Raw genomic sequence first — 20000 nt, forward strand, 5'->3', positions numbered from 1 at the left:
CATACTAATCACTTGCAGCCATTTAGGAGGAGAACCTGCAGGATTTACACATCTCATTTTCATCTCCAAAAGAGCCCTTTTCCCATTGAAATGAAGATGAGCTTTTTAAGCTTGAGTAAGTCTGCCAGGCAAGAGTAAATGGAGAATATATTTCATTAACATAAATCAGAAGTGTATGAGGTCTCTGGGCCCGAGCTGCAGCTACGCTCTGTTGAACGCAGTCAAACACAGCATCAAGACGAGTGGCTCACAAAGCCACACTCAGACAGACAGAGTGGACCTATGCGTGAAATAAGTGGGGATTCATTCACAAGTGTAGAGAGTGGCTGGGTGTGTTTCAGTACCAAATTACAAAATGTTTTCCTAAGAACAAAGTGAGTGAGTGAGTGAGTGGGTGAGTGAGTGGGTGGGTGGGTGGGTGAGTGAGTGGGTGGGTGGGTGAGTGAGTGGGTGGGTGGGTGAGTGAGTGCGTGAGTGAGTGGGTGTGTGTGGGTGCGTGTGTGTGTGTGTGTGTGTATTCTCGGGTTGGTTTTGGTGTCGCTACCTGATCATCTCCTCCTGGTATAGACAGCTGACTGCTGGTCCTCCAAAGCCTGACCTCTTTTCGGCTCCCCGTCTCTCCTGTCAAATCAAAAACAGCAACACATGAAGGAACATCTCTCAGTGTTCACACAGTCACAGACACACAGACATACAGTATATATACAGATATGACACACCGTCACAGACACGCATACAGATACAGATATAACACACAGTCACAGACACTCATACAGATATATAACACACAGACACTCATACAGATATATAACACACAGACACTCATACAGATATATAACACACAGACACTTATACAGATATATAACACACAGACACTCATACAGATATATAACACACAGACACTCATACAGATATATAACACACAGACACTCATACAGATATAACACACTAGGGTTGGCACCATGGACGATGGCATCGACCATCGTCGATGGGCCGACCCCCATCGACCTCTGACCCTTCTACATCGGACCATCGTGATTATCTGTTCGAATTAAAATTTTGCAGATTTAATCATAAAAAAGGCTAACTCCACTCAACCGCGACACACGGGGGACGCACAGGCGACATTAAACAAGCGGCAAAGCGTACCTTATCCCCAGTTCAGAGAAGCGGTAAAGCAGAGAGGAAGAGAAGATAAGCAGAAGTCGGTTGTGTTGTGAAAATGTTGAGAAAGAAGAAACTTCACGTTCTTTCCTGTTTTCAACCCAATGTGAGTAATGTTACAAGTCTTCAACTGTGAATTCAACTCGCCTGTTTCCAGGAACTCTCTCCATTACGTAGGCTGCCTGCTGCTGTGTTTCTATCTCTCCTTAACGTAACCTAATGTTAGGTTCAAAACTGAGCCCACACAAATCTAACGTTAGCCGCCAGTAATTCTGCCCCTTTTCTGCCAGCTACAGTAGTTAAATTAAACACACACACGTTGTTGGTCACGATCTGTAACGTTAACGTTTGATTGATTTGCGCCTTTCAATATTGCTGGTAGTGATAGCCTACTGTTTGAATCGCCTGGCTCTGTGCTGTAGTAGTAGCCTATCCAGGCTGCTGGTCTCTCATGACATGTAGAGCTCAGCTGTCCTGTTGTAAACGTGAACGTACATTGCAGTGGCGCAGCCAAACGGCACCGCATGGACTTCATAAATCATTAATTAACCCCACCCGCCGTCAACGATGATGCCATCGTCCATCGCGATGTTTCACTGTGGAACCATCGCGATGGTTATTTAGGTGACATCGCACAACCCTACACACAGTCACAGACACTCATACAGATATATACAGTAACACACAGTCACAGACACTCATACAGATATATAACACAGTCACACACAGACATATACAGATATAACACACAGTCACAGACACTCATACAGATATAACACACAGTCACAGACACTCATACAGATATATAGCACACAGTCTCAGACACACAGATATATATAACACACAGTCACAGACACACAGACATATACAGATATATAACACACAGTCACAGACACACAGACATATATAACACACAGTCACAGACACTCATACAGATATACTATAAGGAGTTTCAGCTCAAATCTCGTGTTCATAACGCAGAACATTTTGGATACTAATGATGGGCTTACCTGTTGTTCAATGACCCACTGTGGGGGTGGAAGTGTATCACATTGCCACAGTTCAAACACCAGCCTAGTTTGTCTTGGTTCCCCAATCCGCCTAGCGAGCCCATATATGGACAGAGGAAGTGACCTCGTGGCTTTGTACATTCAACACAAAACAAAGCTCTGTGTTCATCTATTCACAATCGATACTATAGTTTTCCTCCTACACTCTTTTAGTTTTCCCCTCCTATAATAACTTTTTGTAACATTAACGTGTGGCAGCGATTAACTCCAAAATGTGATAGTTTCAAAGCAGCCTCCGGGGCTTTGGACATGACCTCATTGGTATAATAACTGGGTAATGGCATGCAAGGGAACAATATAAAATATATAGGGCCTTAATTTGTGACTATTGTTAATCTTCATGGCACTGCGCATTACATTCAGTTCGGCCAAGACTTTATTACCGGGGCTATTCTTCCCTCGCCCACCTCCGCCCCCCCACGACTCACAAAAGATCCTGCACAAATCTGATTTCAGAAAGTGAGGGGGGGGGAGAGAGAACATGACAAGCGGAGCAAAACAACTGTGCGTGCACTTTTGGGAAAAGATAATTCACTTGTGAAAGTCGGAATATTCGCTGATGCACTTGCCCCTGCTCCTCTGCAATATAATGTCATATAATGCCAGTGTCTGCTCAACAATGGAGGGAGGGACAGAGGTCAAGTTCTGGCTATTATTCTCGTCCCCGTTTCTCTGTCTATGCACTCCCACTTACACCGTTTCGCTGTGCTTCCCAAAGAATGGCCGCCGCCATGCTATGGCGCTTTGTTAGCACTAATACAATCAGCGGGGGGGGGGGTGGGAAGGGGGCATTTGATCGCTCGTGGCTGGCCTGTTGTGTGGGTTCGCCTCGTGGTATTGTGCAGCTGTGGGGCAGAGGGAGTCCAGTTTTGCCCAAGAGAAAAGAATGCGTGTCAGGATTGGACGTGTGTGGCTTTGATGGTGGCTGACACTGACGTTATTAGGGTGACGGAAATGTGGAGGAGAGAAAGGAGCGGGGAAGGATGGGTGAGTGAAGGGATACATGCGGGTGAGGCAGAAAAGTGGGCGAGGGGGTGAGTGTGGAGCTAGGTAGAGTAAAGGTGGAGAACAAAGGATGGAGAAAGAGGGGAAAAGAGAGGGAATATAGAAAACGTAGAGGGTGGCGGTGAGGGGAAGGAGGGATTCGTGGGGGCAACTTGTGAGACGGTGGATCACACAGAACCAGTGTTGTAGTGGAGTCGAGTCCGTGTTCTGTTCCTGGACACATTTTCAGGACTCGTCGTGACTCGACTTGGACTTGAGCACTGGTGACTCGGACTTTGACTCGAGTGTTCATGATCTGTAATCTGTACATCCCCCGAATCCTATCCATTAAATGGGGTTTTGCAAGTAATCTGTACAACCCCCGGAAACTGGGTTGTAGAGATTGTACAACTCCACCCCAGAGAATGGGGGCATTTTGAAGCACTTCCTTTCCATTGAATGAGGTGATTCATAGTAGATGGGGTGAACAAACAGAGCCCACTTACTGCCTTTTATATGATCACACTGAAATCAAACAAATATTTTTCACCTTGTATTATTATTATTTAGGCTATGCCGCAAAATTTCAACAACTTTAATTTCTCACATTTTTATATCAAAATCTCGTTCCTTTTACTTCATGGAAGTAGAAGAAGCACATTTTAGTGGTTACTTACAGAAAAATGCCAAATCTCAAAGTGCTACAGAAGTACAAACAAACAGGAGCATAAAAGATGAACCAAAGCTGAAGCATAAAAAAAACATTAAATGTCACATAATGAAATGCCTAGAGAGGTGGCCTGAAGGCCTCAAACCGAAAGGTAAAAAAAAATCATTCTTTAGGAAAAACTCAACATAGTTATAATCTTTATCTTAAAAACTTCACTACAGCCGCCTCTTCCACACAGAGCAGACATCTGGGCAGACTGTCTGTCTAGACCATCGACTTATAAAGATGGACGCCATTCCATGGTTCCATTAGTGAAGCCGCTGCATGTTAGATCGCCGCCCTGACGGCTGAATCCAGTATTAGGTCACAAGGCCCGCCTCCCCATGTTAGTGGATGGGAAAATTACAACCGAAATAATCACAGTATACGTCAGATAATTTTTTTCCAAAGGTGGTTTGTATCATTTTAGATAGTCATTATCATGCTAATGCCTGTGCAAGTGGTCATTTTTCTGATCAGTTTGTTTTTAAGTAGTTATTTGACATATAAAAAGGGATAAAAATGGATGATTGACAGCTGTGGCAGCCAGTCTCAAGCCGTCATTGGCTGGACAGGCTCTTCACAGTATAGAACTAGCGTTGGTTTGACATAGACAGGACACAGTGCTGCTTTGTGCTTTCATCATGTAACGCTGCCTGGAGGTCTGGGTGGCTGGACCCGGGACAGAGGCTCTTAGCACGGGTAGTGGCTCCCTGGAGGTCGGGGTGGCTGTGCTGGCTACCAGACATATCAATGGACCGCAATAAAAAGAACATTGTTTTGAGAAAGGCACGCGAGGAATTAACGTTGGTTGGGGACTGAAGTAAGTTCAGAAAATATGTGTTTTAGTAGTTACTCCAGCTACGTTAGCAATAGCGTTAGCCACTTTCGCTAGTCGGCTGTTTTTCATTATTTATCGGCTGAATATTACTATAACTTAACAACCGATAACGATAGCTGGAATAACACAATAATATACACATATTTTCAGAACTTACCAGGTTGTCCAACTGCCAGGAAATGTGTTTTATAAGATGGGGCCTAGTACGCAAGCACCAGCCATGAGCTAATCGCTAACCCGTTAGCGTCACATAAACAGAGGTTTTATTTCTGGTATTAAAGCAACAAACATTTTTATATGGATATCTCAGAGAAATGCTTTGACTGTGGGGCTGTTCCTTCTTCACAAGCTCCTTTCTTAGCTGTTGTAAGGATATACGGTAGTTAACAGAGACGAGACTAGGCAGCTAGGCTAACGTTACCACTGAGCTATATTAAATGGAACGTTACAGCAGGCTGCCCTACCCACACTATACCAGTAAACAACGTAGCGTAAAGCGTCAAGGTTAGATTTGTAAAACCAACATTTGCTCCAAAAGGAATTACGGTAAATCATAAAGTTAATCAAAATGCCACGGAAACATTGGCTAGCTTAATCAACACAGCAGTGGATCGGATAATTTCCCCAGTGAGGCCGAGAGGAGCCTCCACTTCCGGTCCGGGCTGAGAGCACAGCAGCCCGGAGGAGAAATCTCCGACAACCAAAATCAGATTTTCGTACAGGCGTCATTTTGATAAACTGATCTCATAGTGGGACTCTTCCTGGTTACTTTTGGCGAGACACAAAATATTACAACTTAAAGTGTTATATTTACAGAGCTAGACTGTGTATAAATACACAACGCACTGTGCGCATTCTAGAAACAGCAGCTCTACATAAGAAAGTTCAGAGGGGCGGGGAGCCCACAGAGGTTCTAAATCAACGGAGCTACTGCGCAGACTCTGGTTCACTGATCTGGCAGGATTTTGGCTTCAATAGACCATACAGGGAGGAGATAGGGACACTCTCTCCATTCATATTATATCTCAATGGTCTAGACAGGAGGACACATTCAAGTGACGTGATGACAGTAGCATCTTGTGTGTTGCAGTACTGTGAGGCTGGAATGACCAAGTGGCCTTCAGGCCTTGGCAAAAAAAAAATCTTCCAGAAAAAGGAAACCTCTTATTAGGCATCTCCTTAAAGTGTTATGATTAGTTGTTCATATGACCTTGTTACTTTTTGAATGATAGATTTATTATATTCTATTTGTAGTAACATAATCATAAATATTCAGCACTATAAAACTCTGTGTGATTAGTTTGAATAAACCTGTCAAAATGCCACTCTCTCATCCAGGTTTCTTCCACAGTAAACATACCTGCATTACTGAATCAAACACGAGTGAGTGTTGTCTGAAAATCAAATTCAATTGGTCTCTCTCTATCCTCCTATCTGACGATAATGGTTGTAGACTCAGTGTTTGGGTTCTGTTCTGTCAGAAGTCTACACTGTAGTTTTCCAATAACAATCCTCTTCTCAACTGAGCAGAAGAAGCTTGTTGTCGTAACTGATAGTGCCCCCAAGGTGAGCCTGTCCATGGCAACACTTCTCTCCTGAGACACTCAAATGAACACGCACACAACAGCATGGGAGTGTGTAGACATACAAACATGTTATGCGCACTCTCGCGCACACACACACACACACACACACACACACACACACACACACACACACACACACACACACACACACACACTCTCGCTCTCTCTCTTTCTCAAAGGCCAAACTAAGAAGGTTTCTCACATGAGTCATACCCATATGTCAGCAAATTGAAGACAGTAATCGACTTTTCTCCCGTATCTTCCATCTTAAATGCATAGCATGAAGATGCATAGACAAGTCTGGGAGGTGTTGTATTGTCAGACACTGCCATCTACTGGCAAAACTGCAGCGATGGATGTCAACCAAGAGGCGGATGTTTTCATATTTTTCATCCTTTGCATCTCACAACAAGGGCTGGCTGTCCTTTAGCATCTGTGTTTAGCATTCACTTAAAGAGTGTTATCTGGCCTCTCTGTGTCTACTCTTACAATGAACATGTGCCCACAAAAATCCTTTTTGTAATACATCATTAGTATAGATAATTGTACAAGTGCTGCCTACACAGCATAGTACACTACATACAGTTTAAGGTCAAGTGTTAGTGATCAGCCTTGGCTTCTCAGAAATAGTCTTTTTTTTACCTTCTGGCTGCCTTCAGGGTCTAGCGTGTTGACACAGGAGACGTACTCCTGCATGGCCTGCTCTGCCTCCATGTCTCCAAGTTGCTTCCAGGCTTGCCTGCAAGAACAGCAATGTTATAATAATTATCATCATCATCGGCAACACAGACAGAGTAGAGGTGTAGAGCTATAAAAATGGACAATTGGCCACTGGTTACATCTGAGCCAGTGGTTCACGGTAACATTATTTACTGCAACACTGGGTTCATGCCCCTTTACTGTGGAACCCCACACACACACACACACACACACACAAAACCTGATACAAGTGCTATCTTGACACAGGTGCATGTCTCTCTGCACAGCATGCACCTGCACAAACATGCCAATGCCTCTCTCATAGACACACTCACTCCTGATTGCATCTAACTTTGAGTGAGTTCAACTGGAATCCTGACAAACAGGCTCCTTCATCTTTCCCCAGTGGCGAAAGCATTCACCTGGCTGTCAGTGTTACAAGTTATCTATTATCTGATGGATTTTTTTTAAAGTTACACTAGCCTTTATTTAGATAATCAATAGTTTAATGCAGTTACACATAGTTAGTATGCACGCGCACGCACACACACACACACACACACACACACACACACACACACACACACACACACACACACACACACACACACACAATTCAAATAACCTGTAGTCTACATTTGCAGTTTTTCTCTCTCCCACTCTATGCCCTGTGTACAGGGTCATGAAAACAAATAGGTTGAGTCTAGCGTGGGCTGCCTTCAGAATGGAAGTCAAAACAGATGTAATCTCATGTGTGCCCTGTCCATAAATATATTTGACTGTCTGTCCATTGTGTAAACCTGACTCCTGGCTCTCTCTCTCTTTTTTTTTAATCTCAAGTGGCTCATTATTTACCTTTTTGACTGTTAAATTCCATTCTGCATCACTGAAACCAAAAGCTTGTATACACACACACACACACACACACACACACACACACACACACACACACACACACACACACACACACACACACACACACACACAACACACACACACACACACACACACACACACAAAACATACCATTTTCTCTGTCCTTCAAAGTCAAAAAAGCCAGGCTTTGCTGTATTGCACTTTCCCACTTTGACCTGTGGATACAGCAAAAGTAAATAATAAATTATTCAGTTCCCTGTAAAGCAGGCCTTACATAAGATGACAACACGAGATCTCATTTATGGTCAGAAATCAGTGTCAAGTGAATGTTGCTTTGGTAATGAGTATCCATTGGATCAGGTGGTCATCCAAAGCGGTGTTAGTTGGCCTAGACACTCAGCCACAGCCACCTGATCCGACCATCACCTGTTTGTAGCGAGCATACAGGTACAGCAGCTGGTCCCTGCCCGCTGTTTGAACCAGATCTCGGAGGCGGTCAGCTGCAGCCTCAAACTCCCGCTGCAGGTCTTCCCCCTCCAGCCTGTCTCCCATCTCCACCGCGCTGCAGTCAAACTTCCCCAGACCCAAGTCCGAGTCGGAGTCTGAGCCCGCCCCGCCCAGGGGCTCCCCTGTGTCCGGCCGGGCCGGATCAGTGCCCGAACCCGTCGCTGAGTCCGGGGAGGACGACGGCGAGCGAGATGCCATTATTATTGTTGTTAATTAGCCTATTCCTGGAATCGTAATGTAATGAGACGACTTGACGTGAATGACGTTAGGTGTGGAAACCTTATCGGCTAGTGTAGCGTAGCTTTCTCATGGAGAGATGTGATGATGTTTCGGCGACGATTTCCTTCTTTTAATCCGTTATCGTTATCGACAATCCGCGACAGTCGGACTTGTTTCTGCCGTTGGTCCGTCTTTGGTACAGTCGGCTAAAAGCACCGAGTAAAACCACGGCTAGAAACAAAGGTTCTGCTTAGTTTTCCCTCATCGCCGCTCCACACTCCACGGCGCTTTGGTAAGAAACACACCACCAGTGTCAAAGAAAGAAAGAAAAAGTTTTCGTCGAAGTATAAAAATTGTTTCTAAATCAGCGTTCTTGTTGCGCGTGCGTGCCGGGTCCGTGCACCGTGCATAGCAAAAGAAACGACCCAAGGCTATGACAGTTTATCTTTAGCACCGTAGCTACATTTCTAGGCTGGCGGCTAGCTACACCTGCAGCCGCCACTATTACACTATTTTATATAATCTATATTCGCGACTATTTTGACGTTGTGGGAACCCCCCCTCTCTCTCTCTCTCTCTACGGATGAAACAAATCTAGCAATGCAAACACAGAGGAAAATGTATCAAATGCATTAGCACAACATGTCCAGCAGATGCCCCCATTGCCATAATGATGATTTGACACTTCTCTCGAGGCAGCTGCTGGGCACTTGACCCAACTGCAGGCTGCAGTGGGCCTCACAGCATTATCCCATCAGGTTCACTGAAACAACACCAAACTAAGTGATTCTGCAAAATTTCAAGTTAGACAAACCAATATTAGGCTACAATGCCAAGACAAAAATGTAGATTTTTCACATTATGTCAAGCAAATTTCCAGCCTTGCAAAACTTTAGACAGACACTGACGCAAACAACAAAGATGATCTGGGGGGGAATGCCACAACTTCCCCACTCTCATTATCTTGCATTGCATTCATCTAGATTAGACGTTTGGGAAACTTTACAGACAACAACATAATGAGGCTGTTATGAAACCACAAAATATCTCAACCTCTAACCTCCGCTTCTGATAAAACGTCTTGCTCCTAATCTGCTCTCTATCAAAGTTTACTTCCTTTATAGGCCACAAACTAAATGGCTGATTAGTTTTTACCGAGCATTCAGTTTTGTGTAGGCCTAACTGTCCTATTTCCAGATCATTGTGAGCAAACGAGAGAGAGAGAGAGAGAGAGAGAGAGAGAGAGTCACATTGTTGACATATGGTTAAAAATCAATCCAAAAACAACATTGTGTAGGCTATAGACTATAATCTTTGACTGGCATTTGTAATTTATACATAATATAACAGTTGCATTTTAACCCAAAACAGGGCCAGGGGGTCCCAGCAAATAAGGATTTCAATAGGCTTACTGTATTCAGATAAATTTAGCACTAATAATGTATAATAGGCTACTATTGTGACCAGTGGAAGAAGGAGTAGGCTACTAGTGATAGCCTATTTTGCTCAAGGTAATGTTATGTAATTCTGTTCTTCAGTTCTGATTCTGTCACATCCGCAGCCATTATAAAAGTAAGGGATAATGGCCAACGAGGTGTCCATGATCAGGAATTAGCCTAATGGACAACGGGGAGGCCAAGCACCCGGCATTTGATTCTGCAGTTTTGTCTTGAGATATTAATGATTTTTCTTACCTTGTTTTATTGACGAGTGTAGGAACTAAACCAGGCAAGGAATCCAAAGTGTGACTGCTCAATTTAGCTACCAGCATTTTGTAAATGAAAACTTGCATCTTTAGGATTTCCTTAATTTGTGGCGTTACTCTTCAACCAGTGTCACCTCAAAGACCTGACCACAAATGCCAAAGACTAGCAGTTGATATGGGGACAAATGCATGGAACTAATAGAGAATACTGTGGCTGCTAGCTCAGTGTATCTAATAATCCTTTCATATTCCTCATCTAATTTTATCTTACCAATGTGAACAGGCCACTCAATGTTGGACCACAAAACCATTCTGCCGTTTCTCTTTCAGTTTGCAGAGAAATATGGAAACATTTTCAGCCTTCGACATCAACGGGTACAAGAATGTGAGAGAAGCCCTGGTCGAAAGAGGGGAGGATTACACTGATCGCCCTGTCATACCACTGTTTCATGATGTGGTTGGGAATCAAGGTAGTTAGTGTGTGTTGTATTTTTTGTAACGTTGCCTAAGTCTAGGCTACTATTGTGACCAGTGGAAGGAGTAGGCTACTAGTGATAGCCTATTTTGCTCAAGTAGCCTAAGTAAAGTGTAAAATATAGGCTACAGGAGTAAACGAAAGGGCATTGAAAATGTAGCTAGTTAGGCTAACTTTGTTAGACATTGTTAGATTTTCGAACGAGATACATTTCAAAATAAAGTGCACAATGTAATATAATTAGGCCAGATTGGCCTATCTTCTCATCTTTTCTCTGCTGACTGTTGACTGCAAATGGCTCCACAAGTTGGATGTGATTTAAAAGTGGCAAACTTGTAGCCTACTTCAGTAAAGTGTAAAAGTAGCCTACATATAGGCCTAAAAACTAAGTAAAGTAATGGGTAGGCTAAATGTAATTAATTCGCTGGCCCTACTCCTGTCCTACCCTTGAGTTGCATTTTAACCCAATGGGCTATTTTAATTTTCTCCCCAACTGCAGTGCAGACAGAGGAAAACAGTCTTCTCAGATCGGGACAACGGGGACAAAATCATATGGAGTCTTTTGACAACAACAAAAAGTTTGAGAATCCCTGGTTAACTGGCACACCATGTAGCCCGCTGACTGTCCACACAGTTTTGACAAGGGGTCCGTCCCAACAACGCCTCCTCTCCTGCCACTGCGCGCTGTGCTGACGCAACCACGTTGCTGTGGCTCAATGCGATGGCGGACCGCAGAGAGGCCAGACCTGCCCAGGGAGGGACGGAGCAAAGTCACTGAGCCACCGCCGGCTCTTATACTGCCATTAAACCACCTGTTATTAGGCTACCGCACTGCCATCCCTCCCGTCAAATAGTATGCAGGACGGGATCGGGATCTGTTTGGAGTACGCTGACCGGGACGAGGCAGAGGTGAAGTGAAGCGCGCCGGGGCTGCGCACCGCATGAGAGCCAGCAAGTTGACTGAAATAACAAAAGTCGCGTCAGCGGGGAAGGGGACAGCCGCACTCGGATTTTACGGAGCTTTGAGGGGATAGTTGTTCCGGCAAAATGAAATTCGCGGAGCATCTTTCGTCCCATATCACTCCGGAGTGGAGGAAGCAGTATCTCCAGTATGAGGTAAACTAACATTGGCTTGTAGTTGAAAGAAAATGCCCTTTGAATATTGTGGTTAAGCATGGGGAAAACTCCTCCAAACAGATCTTATTTGCCTTGGATACTTGGGAAGAGGAAGATAAGAATCCATACTGAGAGAGTGAAATGTAATCTAGTTAAAATTATTTCAGGCACTTTCACTTGTATAGTCTTGGCTATAGAGCAATAAGAGAGTGGAAAGATAAGGGATGCCCTATTGTGTATGGTGGGCAAATAGACTGCGGTTGTTGTGAACCATGCATAGACTAGCTTTCAGATTGTTTTATTGATGTTTGAGTTTGCAATATTGTAAAAAAAAATACTAGGGAAAAAATGGTTCAAATTCATTCTGAGATTGCTAGTCTAAATAATTAATATCTATCTAATAAAGAATTTATTTGATTTTATTTTTATTCTAATTATGTGTAGTATTTCCTAAAAAAAAAGACCCTGCATTTCAATTACATCAAATTTCTGATGCATTTATTGATTGATTTATTTTTGGTCTGTTAAGGCTAAACTGCTTAAAAAGAAGAAGGAAAAAAAATACCATTGTCCACTGCCATTTTCCATCACTGAAATTGCCATTCTTGGACTATGATTGATTCATATTATTATAATTTTTTAACTGATTTGTCATATTTTTAAGTGAACAAAATCTGTCAGCCATAATAATGCATTGCTGTGAAATTGCAAATCTCTTTTTTTATTTTTCATTGACATGAATTTTGGTGATATCAGGATGTAGTTGTTTTAATGTGTTGCATGGTTTAAAATGTGATGGTTGTCTCTGGCCATCAGCCTGGAGCTTCATCTGAAGGGACATTCTGTCTGTCTGTCTGATTGTCTGTCTGTCTGTCTGTCTGTCTGTGGTTTTTGGAGAGTGCAGCCTGAGCTTGTTGCTGTTGTACACACATGGTCTTTGTTGGGTCGTGTACAGTAGCCTACCTACAGTACTTAAGGAGTGCTTTCCTTTTCGCACCCACTTCTCCCTGGATGAGTGCAGACATGCAGTGACAGGACAGGCTGCTCCGATCCATTTAGCTCTATGAATTATAGACAAAGACTCTGTTCTCCTCAAACTCACTAGCCTACATCCCAGGCTCATCATCAGCTCATTGTACTGCTTTTATTCTGAAAACATGCCCTGGATATCATTATTAAGTTGGATATTTGTTACATCAGTCATTTGGCTGAAGAAGGCTGATTGGCAATGCGCTATGCTGATTCCATAATGAAAATCATCATCAAAAATGATAATTCAACTAAACAGAAACTCAGAGAAATATATGTACAGTATCAGACTTAGTGGATATTGGGAAGTAGACAGAATTTAATTTAAATTGATTGAATAGATGTGCAGCCTATGTGGGGTCTTTGTATGTAGAGAGTGACGCATAGTGAGAGCAGGGACAGATGCTTGGCCATACCAGCCATTTTACACCTCCAGTCGTTGGCTCAGCACACAGATACTGACCTGAGATGGATGATGATGGATTCTCTCTCTTATCAGTCTGCCGTTGATATTTACTTAGAGTGTAGCAACTGTGATATCTTGAATCATCATTGAAGTTATAATATTGTGGCATTTTAGTAATATATTTAATTTAGTAGAGGCAGTAATATTCTGAATTTATGTTATTGTGTTATCTTTTTTTTTTACTGTAATTATGTTCTTTTTTTAGATATATATACTCGATAGTATAGATTTACTCAAAAAATAGCTAATTTGAAATGAAAGCAAAAAAAGAAACAAATATAGTGTAAACACAACCGTAGTAAGTCATTGTACGTATTGTATGAGGTGTCATATATGGAACTGACACTGTTCCCACCATTGTTCAAGCATCCAGAAAATCCAGCCTATGCAAATGCTGGTGTTACATGTGTAGCTGTCATCTAAGTTGTCTAGAACCAGAGTCTGAATTTATCCTTACATTTTGTATAGCATTGCCCCTTAAATCTGCATTATAATGTTTTGTAATGTGTCCAAGATGGATATCTGTGTGCATGTGTGTGTGTGCACCTGCGTGTGTGCGTGCGTGTGTGTGTGTGTGTGTGTGTGTGTGTGTGTGTGTGTGTGTGTGTGTGTGTGTGTGTGTGTGTGTGTGTGTGTGTGTGTGTGTGTGTGTTATGTGTGTACCTTCAGTCTCTGTCTGACCTGTCCTGTGGACATCTGATTCAAGGTGTTGAAACACATGAGAGCATGGCAGGCAGCCTCTGCAACAAGTCAGCAAACACAACAATGAAGTCACATTCAAGTGGCCTGCAGGGAGTTAGGTCATTGAAAGAAAGCGGGCTATAAAAGAAAACTATTTTAATGTCATTCTCATTGTGCTGCTGTGGTACAACAAAAGCAGCCAGTTGGACTCTATGCAGTGAAGGGCCGTTACAGATGCCTGGAGAAATGCACGAAACATTCAGCTACGTCGTTTTGTCCTCCAACTGCAGAGAACAAATTAGAATTCTAAACATTTCCTTTCAAGTGTGCAGCAACAGTGCAGCAGTGTGTCATTTCTTGCCTGCATAATGCAATATTACAGCAGCTGGTAGCAAAATTGACTGCGATCAATGTGAAGTGATTTTCTTGCGTTTATGTGCCAGTCAGATTAATTAACCTACTGCCCCTTCACTGCCTCTCATAGCCTCTTCTTTTTTTTAGCACGCCATTGTGTGACAGACTGTAACCGTCTATTCAGATTGGTCAGCCCGTTTCTATGCAGATGTGAATTATGCTGCAAAGTAGCTGTGCCAGCAAAAACAGCCTTTATTTAGAAGGACACTTCATCTGAACGTGGAGGCATTGACCAGGTGATTGAGTGGCGCGGAGTAATTAGCTGTGTGGCTTCTCCTACGGGGCTGTAGTTATACGCCTATATGCTAAACAGCTGTTTAGTATGGAGCAGGGCATGTGCTGCAGACTCCAGAGGCTACACTGCTAAAGAGCAGAGATTTGGTTCAGAGATTTGTCTCTGATTTAATAGAGCTATTAAGCACGGAAATATAAATATCATTTTTTCATCCCCGATTGATTACTGTTGTATTAAACTCTATCTCCGTCTGACTTAATCGACTTCATTTAATTTTTCCACAACCTCATAGGCATGAGTTGTTCTTTTTTATTATACACAAAAGCTTGATTGTATTAATGTAAGGCACATTCAGTCAATCAGGTGTGGAGGATGCTGATCTCAAATAGGCAATTGTTGCATCAAACATAGGTCTAAAGAGAGGGAGGTAGTGAGAGAAAGGGAGAGAGAGAGATGCAGGTGTGTGTGTGTGTGTGTGTGTGTGTGTGTGTGTGTGTGTGTGTGTGTGTGTGGGCGAGAGAACATGGCCCCTTATGCTTTTACCTCGGCAGTCTAATCACTGGCGTGGGTTTAGATGGAGACGAGAGCTTGTGGAGACAGGCTCACATTTACAATTCAAACAGCAAGGTGATATGATTGAAATGGAAAGCAGGCGTCTGTGTGCTACACGCAGAGGTTTCGCTCAGCGATTGTTGATTGAATTCAAACGGGACGCCCTGTCTTTCTCTTTTGTTACCTGTGCTGCACTGTGATTGCTCCTAAACCAACACAATGAGCTTGGTTTGGCTGCGTCGACGCTATGAAAGTTGGACCCGAGGTGTAACAACGCTGCTCAAATCGTCCATATCCCGTGTTCTGAATGTGTGATTTGTGAACATGTTATACAATATGGACATTGCAACAACAGGGATGGCATGGCAACTGCTGAGATCCCCCTTCCTACCGCTCCCTCCTTCCTCCCCCACTGGGAGGACATCTGGTCCCAGACCAGACCTGCCCTCTCCTCCCCCCGTCCTCCTCTCCACTCTCCTCCTCCTCCTCTCCGCACAGGGATCCACTCAGACAGAGAGAGAGAGAGAGGGATTCATTTGATCCACAATTCACTGTCTATATTCTGGCCCGAGATCTCCTCAGACTCTAAGGAGCGCGGCTCTGCTAGATCTATAGTGCACACTCGAGGATCTTCTCAAGCACAGGGATAAGGGTTTCAAGTATCTTTAGAGAGGAATGCAGGTCTATGATTTACGCATCTAGCAGGCAAGCACATTGTTAAGTGCTTCGTTAAATTCTCTTCAATTTTTTTTAATGTTCACAATAACAAGACAAAACGCACACAAGACAATATAGCTACAAAGACATACAATACAAGGCAAGACAGACTGATGTACCATAATAACAAATCATATCACAAGTGATATGATTGACACAAAGGGTTAAATTCTATGGATGGTATACGTACAGTGTGCTGGACACTGCAGCGCAGGCTCTAGTCTGTCATAACACAGATGCGGTGCTTGCGGTAGGCTCCATGCATGTCAGTTTATTGTGTAATCACCACCATAACCATGTTAATGCATGGCTATTCCAACTGATGGCCCCATTAGGCCTTGGCTTAGTTATTGTCTACAGGTTTCAGCTCTGTTTACTGCCAAGCCTGCAGGTTTTCCCTAAAGAGTCATCCCGCCCACTTTCCCGTCACTGCCATCGCCATGGCAATGCCTCCATCTTCATCAACGCCTCCCCCGTCTGTATGTCTGTTTCCCAGCTATTACTCAGGGCCCTCTTGTCTCACCACCAGACATTAGCCAGGACCGGGCCCTGCCTCAAGACAGAGCGTGTGCACACTGCACAGTCAATCTCCTGGGGTCGTTATCGGACAAGATAGAAACAATGCTAGCTACAAATTAAATGTTTGCCTCTCGGACAGGGCTTCAGTATTAGAGTCTCACTGTGTGTGTGTGTGGTTCACAGAGGGATGTGGCTCTATGAACTTAACAATACACTCCCTGCCTTCTCTGTATCCCAGGGCTCAGAGATGATAGCGTGTGCGGCGGTTTGTGAGTGGTTCCCCCACCCACACGCAGGGTTACTCACACACACACCCCCCCCCCCCCCCCCCGCTCTCTGGTTGTCATGTAACAGAAGCTGCAGGTTCAATAGGGAGGTCTGATCAGAGAGTGGTGTGAGATGTTGAGACAATAAACACATGGAAACCCCATACATGCATCCATACATTGGTGTTAGGGAAGACATTTACATATCCTCAGCTATTGTACATGAGAGTTGAAAGTTGGACACAAGCTGCAAATATTAGAGTGACATTCTCTGAACTGTTAAAACACACAGACTAGATATAAGTTGAGTCCCAAAGACATCTTCGTGAGGGACAGCATCCCACGTCCAGTCCTTCCTCTGACTGCCACTGACATCATGTTCAGATGAGCCAGCACCTAATTTATCTGTCGGTTTTCCATTATCTACAAGGTCAGTCTGATTGCAGGGAAACAGCCCCATTTAGCTACTACATCAATCTCTCTCTCATTCTCTCTCTCTCTCTCTCTCTGACACACACACACACACACATACTCTCTCTCTCTCTCTCTCTCTCTCTCTCTCTCTCTCTCTCTCTCTCTCTGTGGCACTCCCCCTCTGTTCTTTTAGACAGATAATTAAAAGCCCACAGCTTGTGCATTGTTCGTTATGTTAACAGCTGTGTTGCCCTTGCTTTAATCTCCCAATATGGAGAACAAGTGTTTACTGTTAGTTGATGGTTCTCAAATGACTTCAGGTGGCACTTTAAATGGCACTGTAAAAGCAGATGGTGGTAATGCTTGTTAATGACGGGTCTACTCCAAATACACCTTCTTCTTCTACTGGCAACCATTTGAACTGAATCTGGATCTGACTTGGGCGATTCTTGAATTAAATCGCCCCACATCTACCCTGTGAATATATAGCCTGGGTAAACCCAGCCTCCATGTGACCTCTATATCTATGTGCTATCAGTCACAAGTGTGTGTTATATTATTGTAACGTCTGAATCAGCGTTTCATAACTTTATAATAGCCTAACGTTACTGTATAGCCTGGATGACGTTAGCTAATGCTACCCAGCCTTTATTATTTTATTTTCCTGTCAACCATTTTATGTGAAGCACTTTGAATTGCCTCTGTGTATGAAATGTGCTATACAAATAAACTTGACTTGACTTGACTTGACTTCCATTAGCATAATGCCTTTAGCTTGTGGTATTATGGTACAGTAATATTGTATAGCTGGCTAGACAGACGAGTTTATCTGGAATCAGTGTGACAAGATCCCTGCTGCTAGCTTGCCTTTCTGTGTCACAGAGTATCTAGCTACAGTATCTTAACAGACTGCATTACATGCTACACCATGCAAATATATTTCGATATAATTCAAACAATTAGCCCACCATACCATGGGACTGTACAGTATTGCTGTGAAAAAGTTACATTTGATTGTGTCAAGTGTTACACGTTATATTTTTAACTGAGCTTTGCGGAATTACCTGAACACAATTGTGTATCAGCTTTAAATGTCCAATATATACAGCATTAAACAAACGACCAGCAGCATTCAAATGTGCAATGTTATATTTATTGAAATGTGGTGATCTCATGTCACATTACATAACGTTATGCCCAAATGGTCTACTGCCCAGAAGCATCACTTTACATGTTTGGTAGGGAATTATTTTCATTATGTTAAACCAGCATTTATCTTCCATAATGCATTAAATCATAATCACATATGAAGACATTAGCTGATCAACAAGACATGGTGATCAGCTCTGAAGCCCCGGCTTGTATGGTCGCTGCCCGTCCGCTAAAATCCGATTTCGTATAGGTGTTATTTTGTGACTGATAGCATATACTGTAGATAGAGGTCACGTGGAGGCTGGGTTTACCCAGGCTAGTGAATATACACTCATCTTCACAATGTGGGGTGAGAAAGGGGTGATAACCAGTATGTTACATTTTGGTATGTTACAAAATGGGTTGAAAATGAGGGGCACTATTTCGGGCCAAAAGTAAGTGTACTTACCGTATGCTTTTTTGGCCCTGATGACTTACTTCCAAATAAAAAGAGATAGAAACATATTTTGTTCAATGAATGTCAAAATAGTTTTCATATTAAAGATTACATTTAATAGACAAAGTCAGGACAAAGTCAAATGTCACTTACGCCCCTCTGATCTCACCCCCCGATATGTCACTTACGCCCTGTATAGTTGGTCAAATGCCACGCCCCCCTGGGTCTCACCCCTCACTATATGGTCTTCATAGACTATTATAGGCAAAAATACACCAACATTTCATGCAGGCCTGTCTGTTAGTCTGTTTGGGTCGATGTTTGCGGACAGTTGATGACCTGACCAGTGATTCTGTATCTCATTCCCTCATCAGGCATTCAAGGACATGCTGTACGCTGCCCAGGACCAAGCCCCATCCATAGAAGGTAAGGAAACTCCCTGTCTGGACACACACATGATACACATACCCAGACATAGACGTATGTGACTGTACACACACACACACACACACACACACACACATACACACAACCTACTGTACCCAATGCCGTCTACTCTGGGCTTGTTTGGGCAACATTCATCTACCTAAAAATAAAAAATTATTGAATTGCTATGCTTGCTGTATACTTGATGTAGTTGAAGAGTTGTTTGACACTATCTGAGCGCTCCTGATGCAGTATACAGTATATACCCAATACCCATCTGATGCTCCAGTTGGCTTCAGACAAAAGCTCCAATATTTGCGAAGACATTTTGGCCCTGGACTGGGCGCAACATAGCAGACTCTGAGGTGAATGACCGGTGGCGTGTTGCTGGTCAGCCCAGCCGGCGTAGATAAGGAAGTGGTCTGGCTATAATTAATCTTTGGCATCAGACTGTCTGTCAGTGAGGTGTGCCGAAGGAAAGAACGTTGACAATTTGATTTTAATTTAGACGCACGTTAACACGTTGTAAACAACGCTGCAGTCCGGACACGTAGGTTGTGATGTTTGGTAACGTGGCTGTGGAGCTGTGTGGAGACAGAGAGACTGTGACACGATGGAAAAGATTGGACTTGCCCTGAAATATAGCTGCGTTGAACTCACCTCTGCCTGCCATGTCTGTTTTTTGATGGGATGTGTGCGTGTGTGTCTGTGTGTCTGTGTGTGTGTGTGTGTGTGTGTGTAT

The 20000-nt window shown here is 43.4% G+C and overlaps 2 protein-coding genes across 2 annotated transcripts in view; one reads left to right on the forward strand and one right to left on the reverse strand.

Annotated features, from left to right (window-relative positions):
- acbd6 (acyl-CoA binding domain containing 6) overlaps positions 1-8842 on the reverse strand; it is a 36671-nt gene extending 27829 nt beyond the window's left edge. The window contains exons 1-4 of the mRNA XM_083648090.1: positions 8356-8842; positions 8080-8144; positions 6997-7093; positions 545-621 (exon numbers count right to left, since the gene is read on the reverse strand). Of these exons, the coding sequence (XP_083504216.1) occupies positions 545-621; positions 6997-7093; positions 8080-8144; positions 8356-8634 (518 nt within the window). The 5' untranslated portion in view covers positions 8635-8842. The remainder of the gene's footprint in view (positions 1-544; positions 622-6996; positions 7094-8079; positions 8145-8355) is intronic.
- A 3040-nt stretch (positions 8843-11882) lies between these two features.
- Positions 11883-20000, forward strand: part of xpr1a (xenotropic and polytropic retrovirus receptor 1a) — a gene marked incomplete at both ends in the record, with an annotated part of 98383 nt that continues 90265 nt past the window's right edge. The window contains 2 exons of the mRNA XM_083647524.1: positions 11883-11951; positions 19207-19258. Of these exons, the coding sequence (XP_083503650.1) occupies positions 11883-11951; positions 19207-19258 (121 nt within the window). The remainder of the gene's footprint in view (positions 11952-19206; positions 19259-20000) is intronic.

The sequence above is a fragment of the Poromitra crassiceps genome (assembly GCF_964638095.1).
Source record: "Poromitra crassiceps genome assembly, chromosome: 12".
Classification (NCBI taxonomy): Eukaryota; Metazoa; Chordata; class Actinopteri; order Beryciformes; family Melamphaidae; genus Poromitra; species Poromitra crassiceps.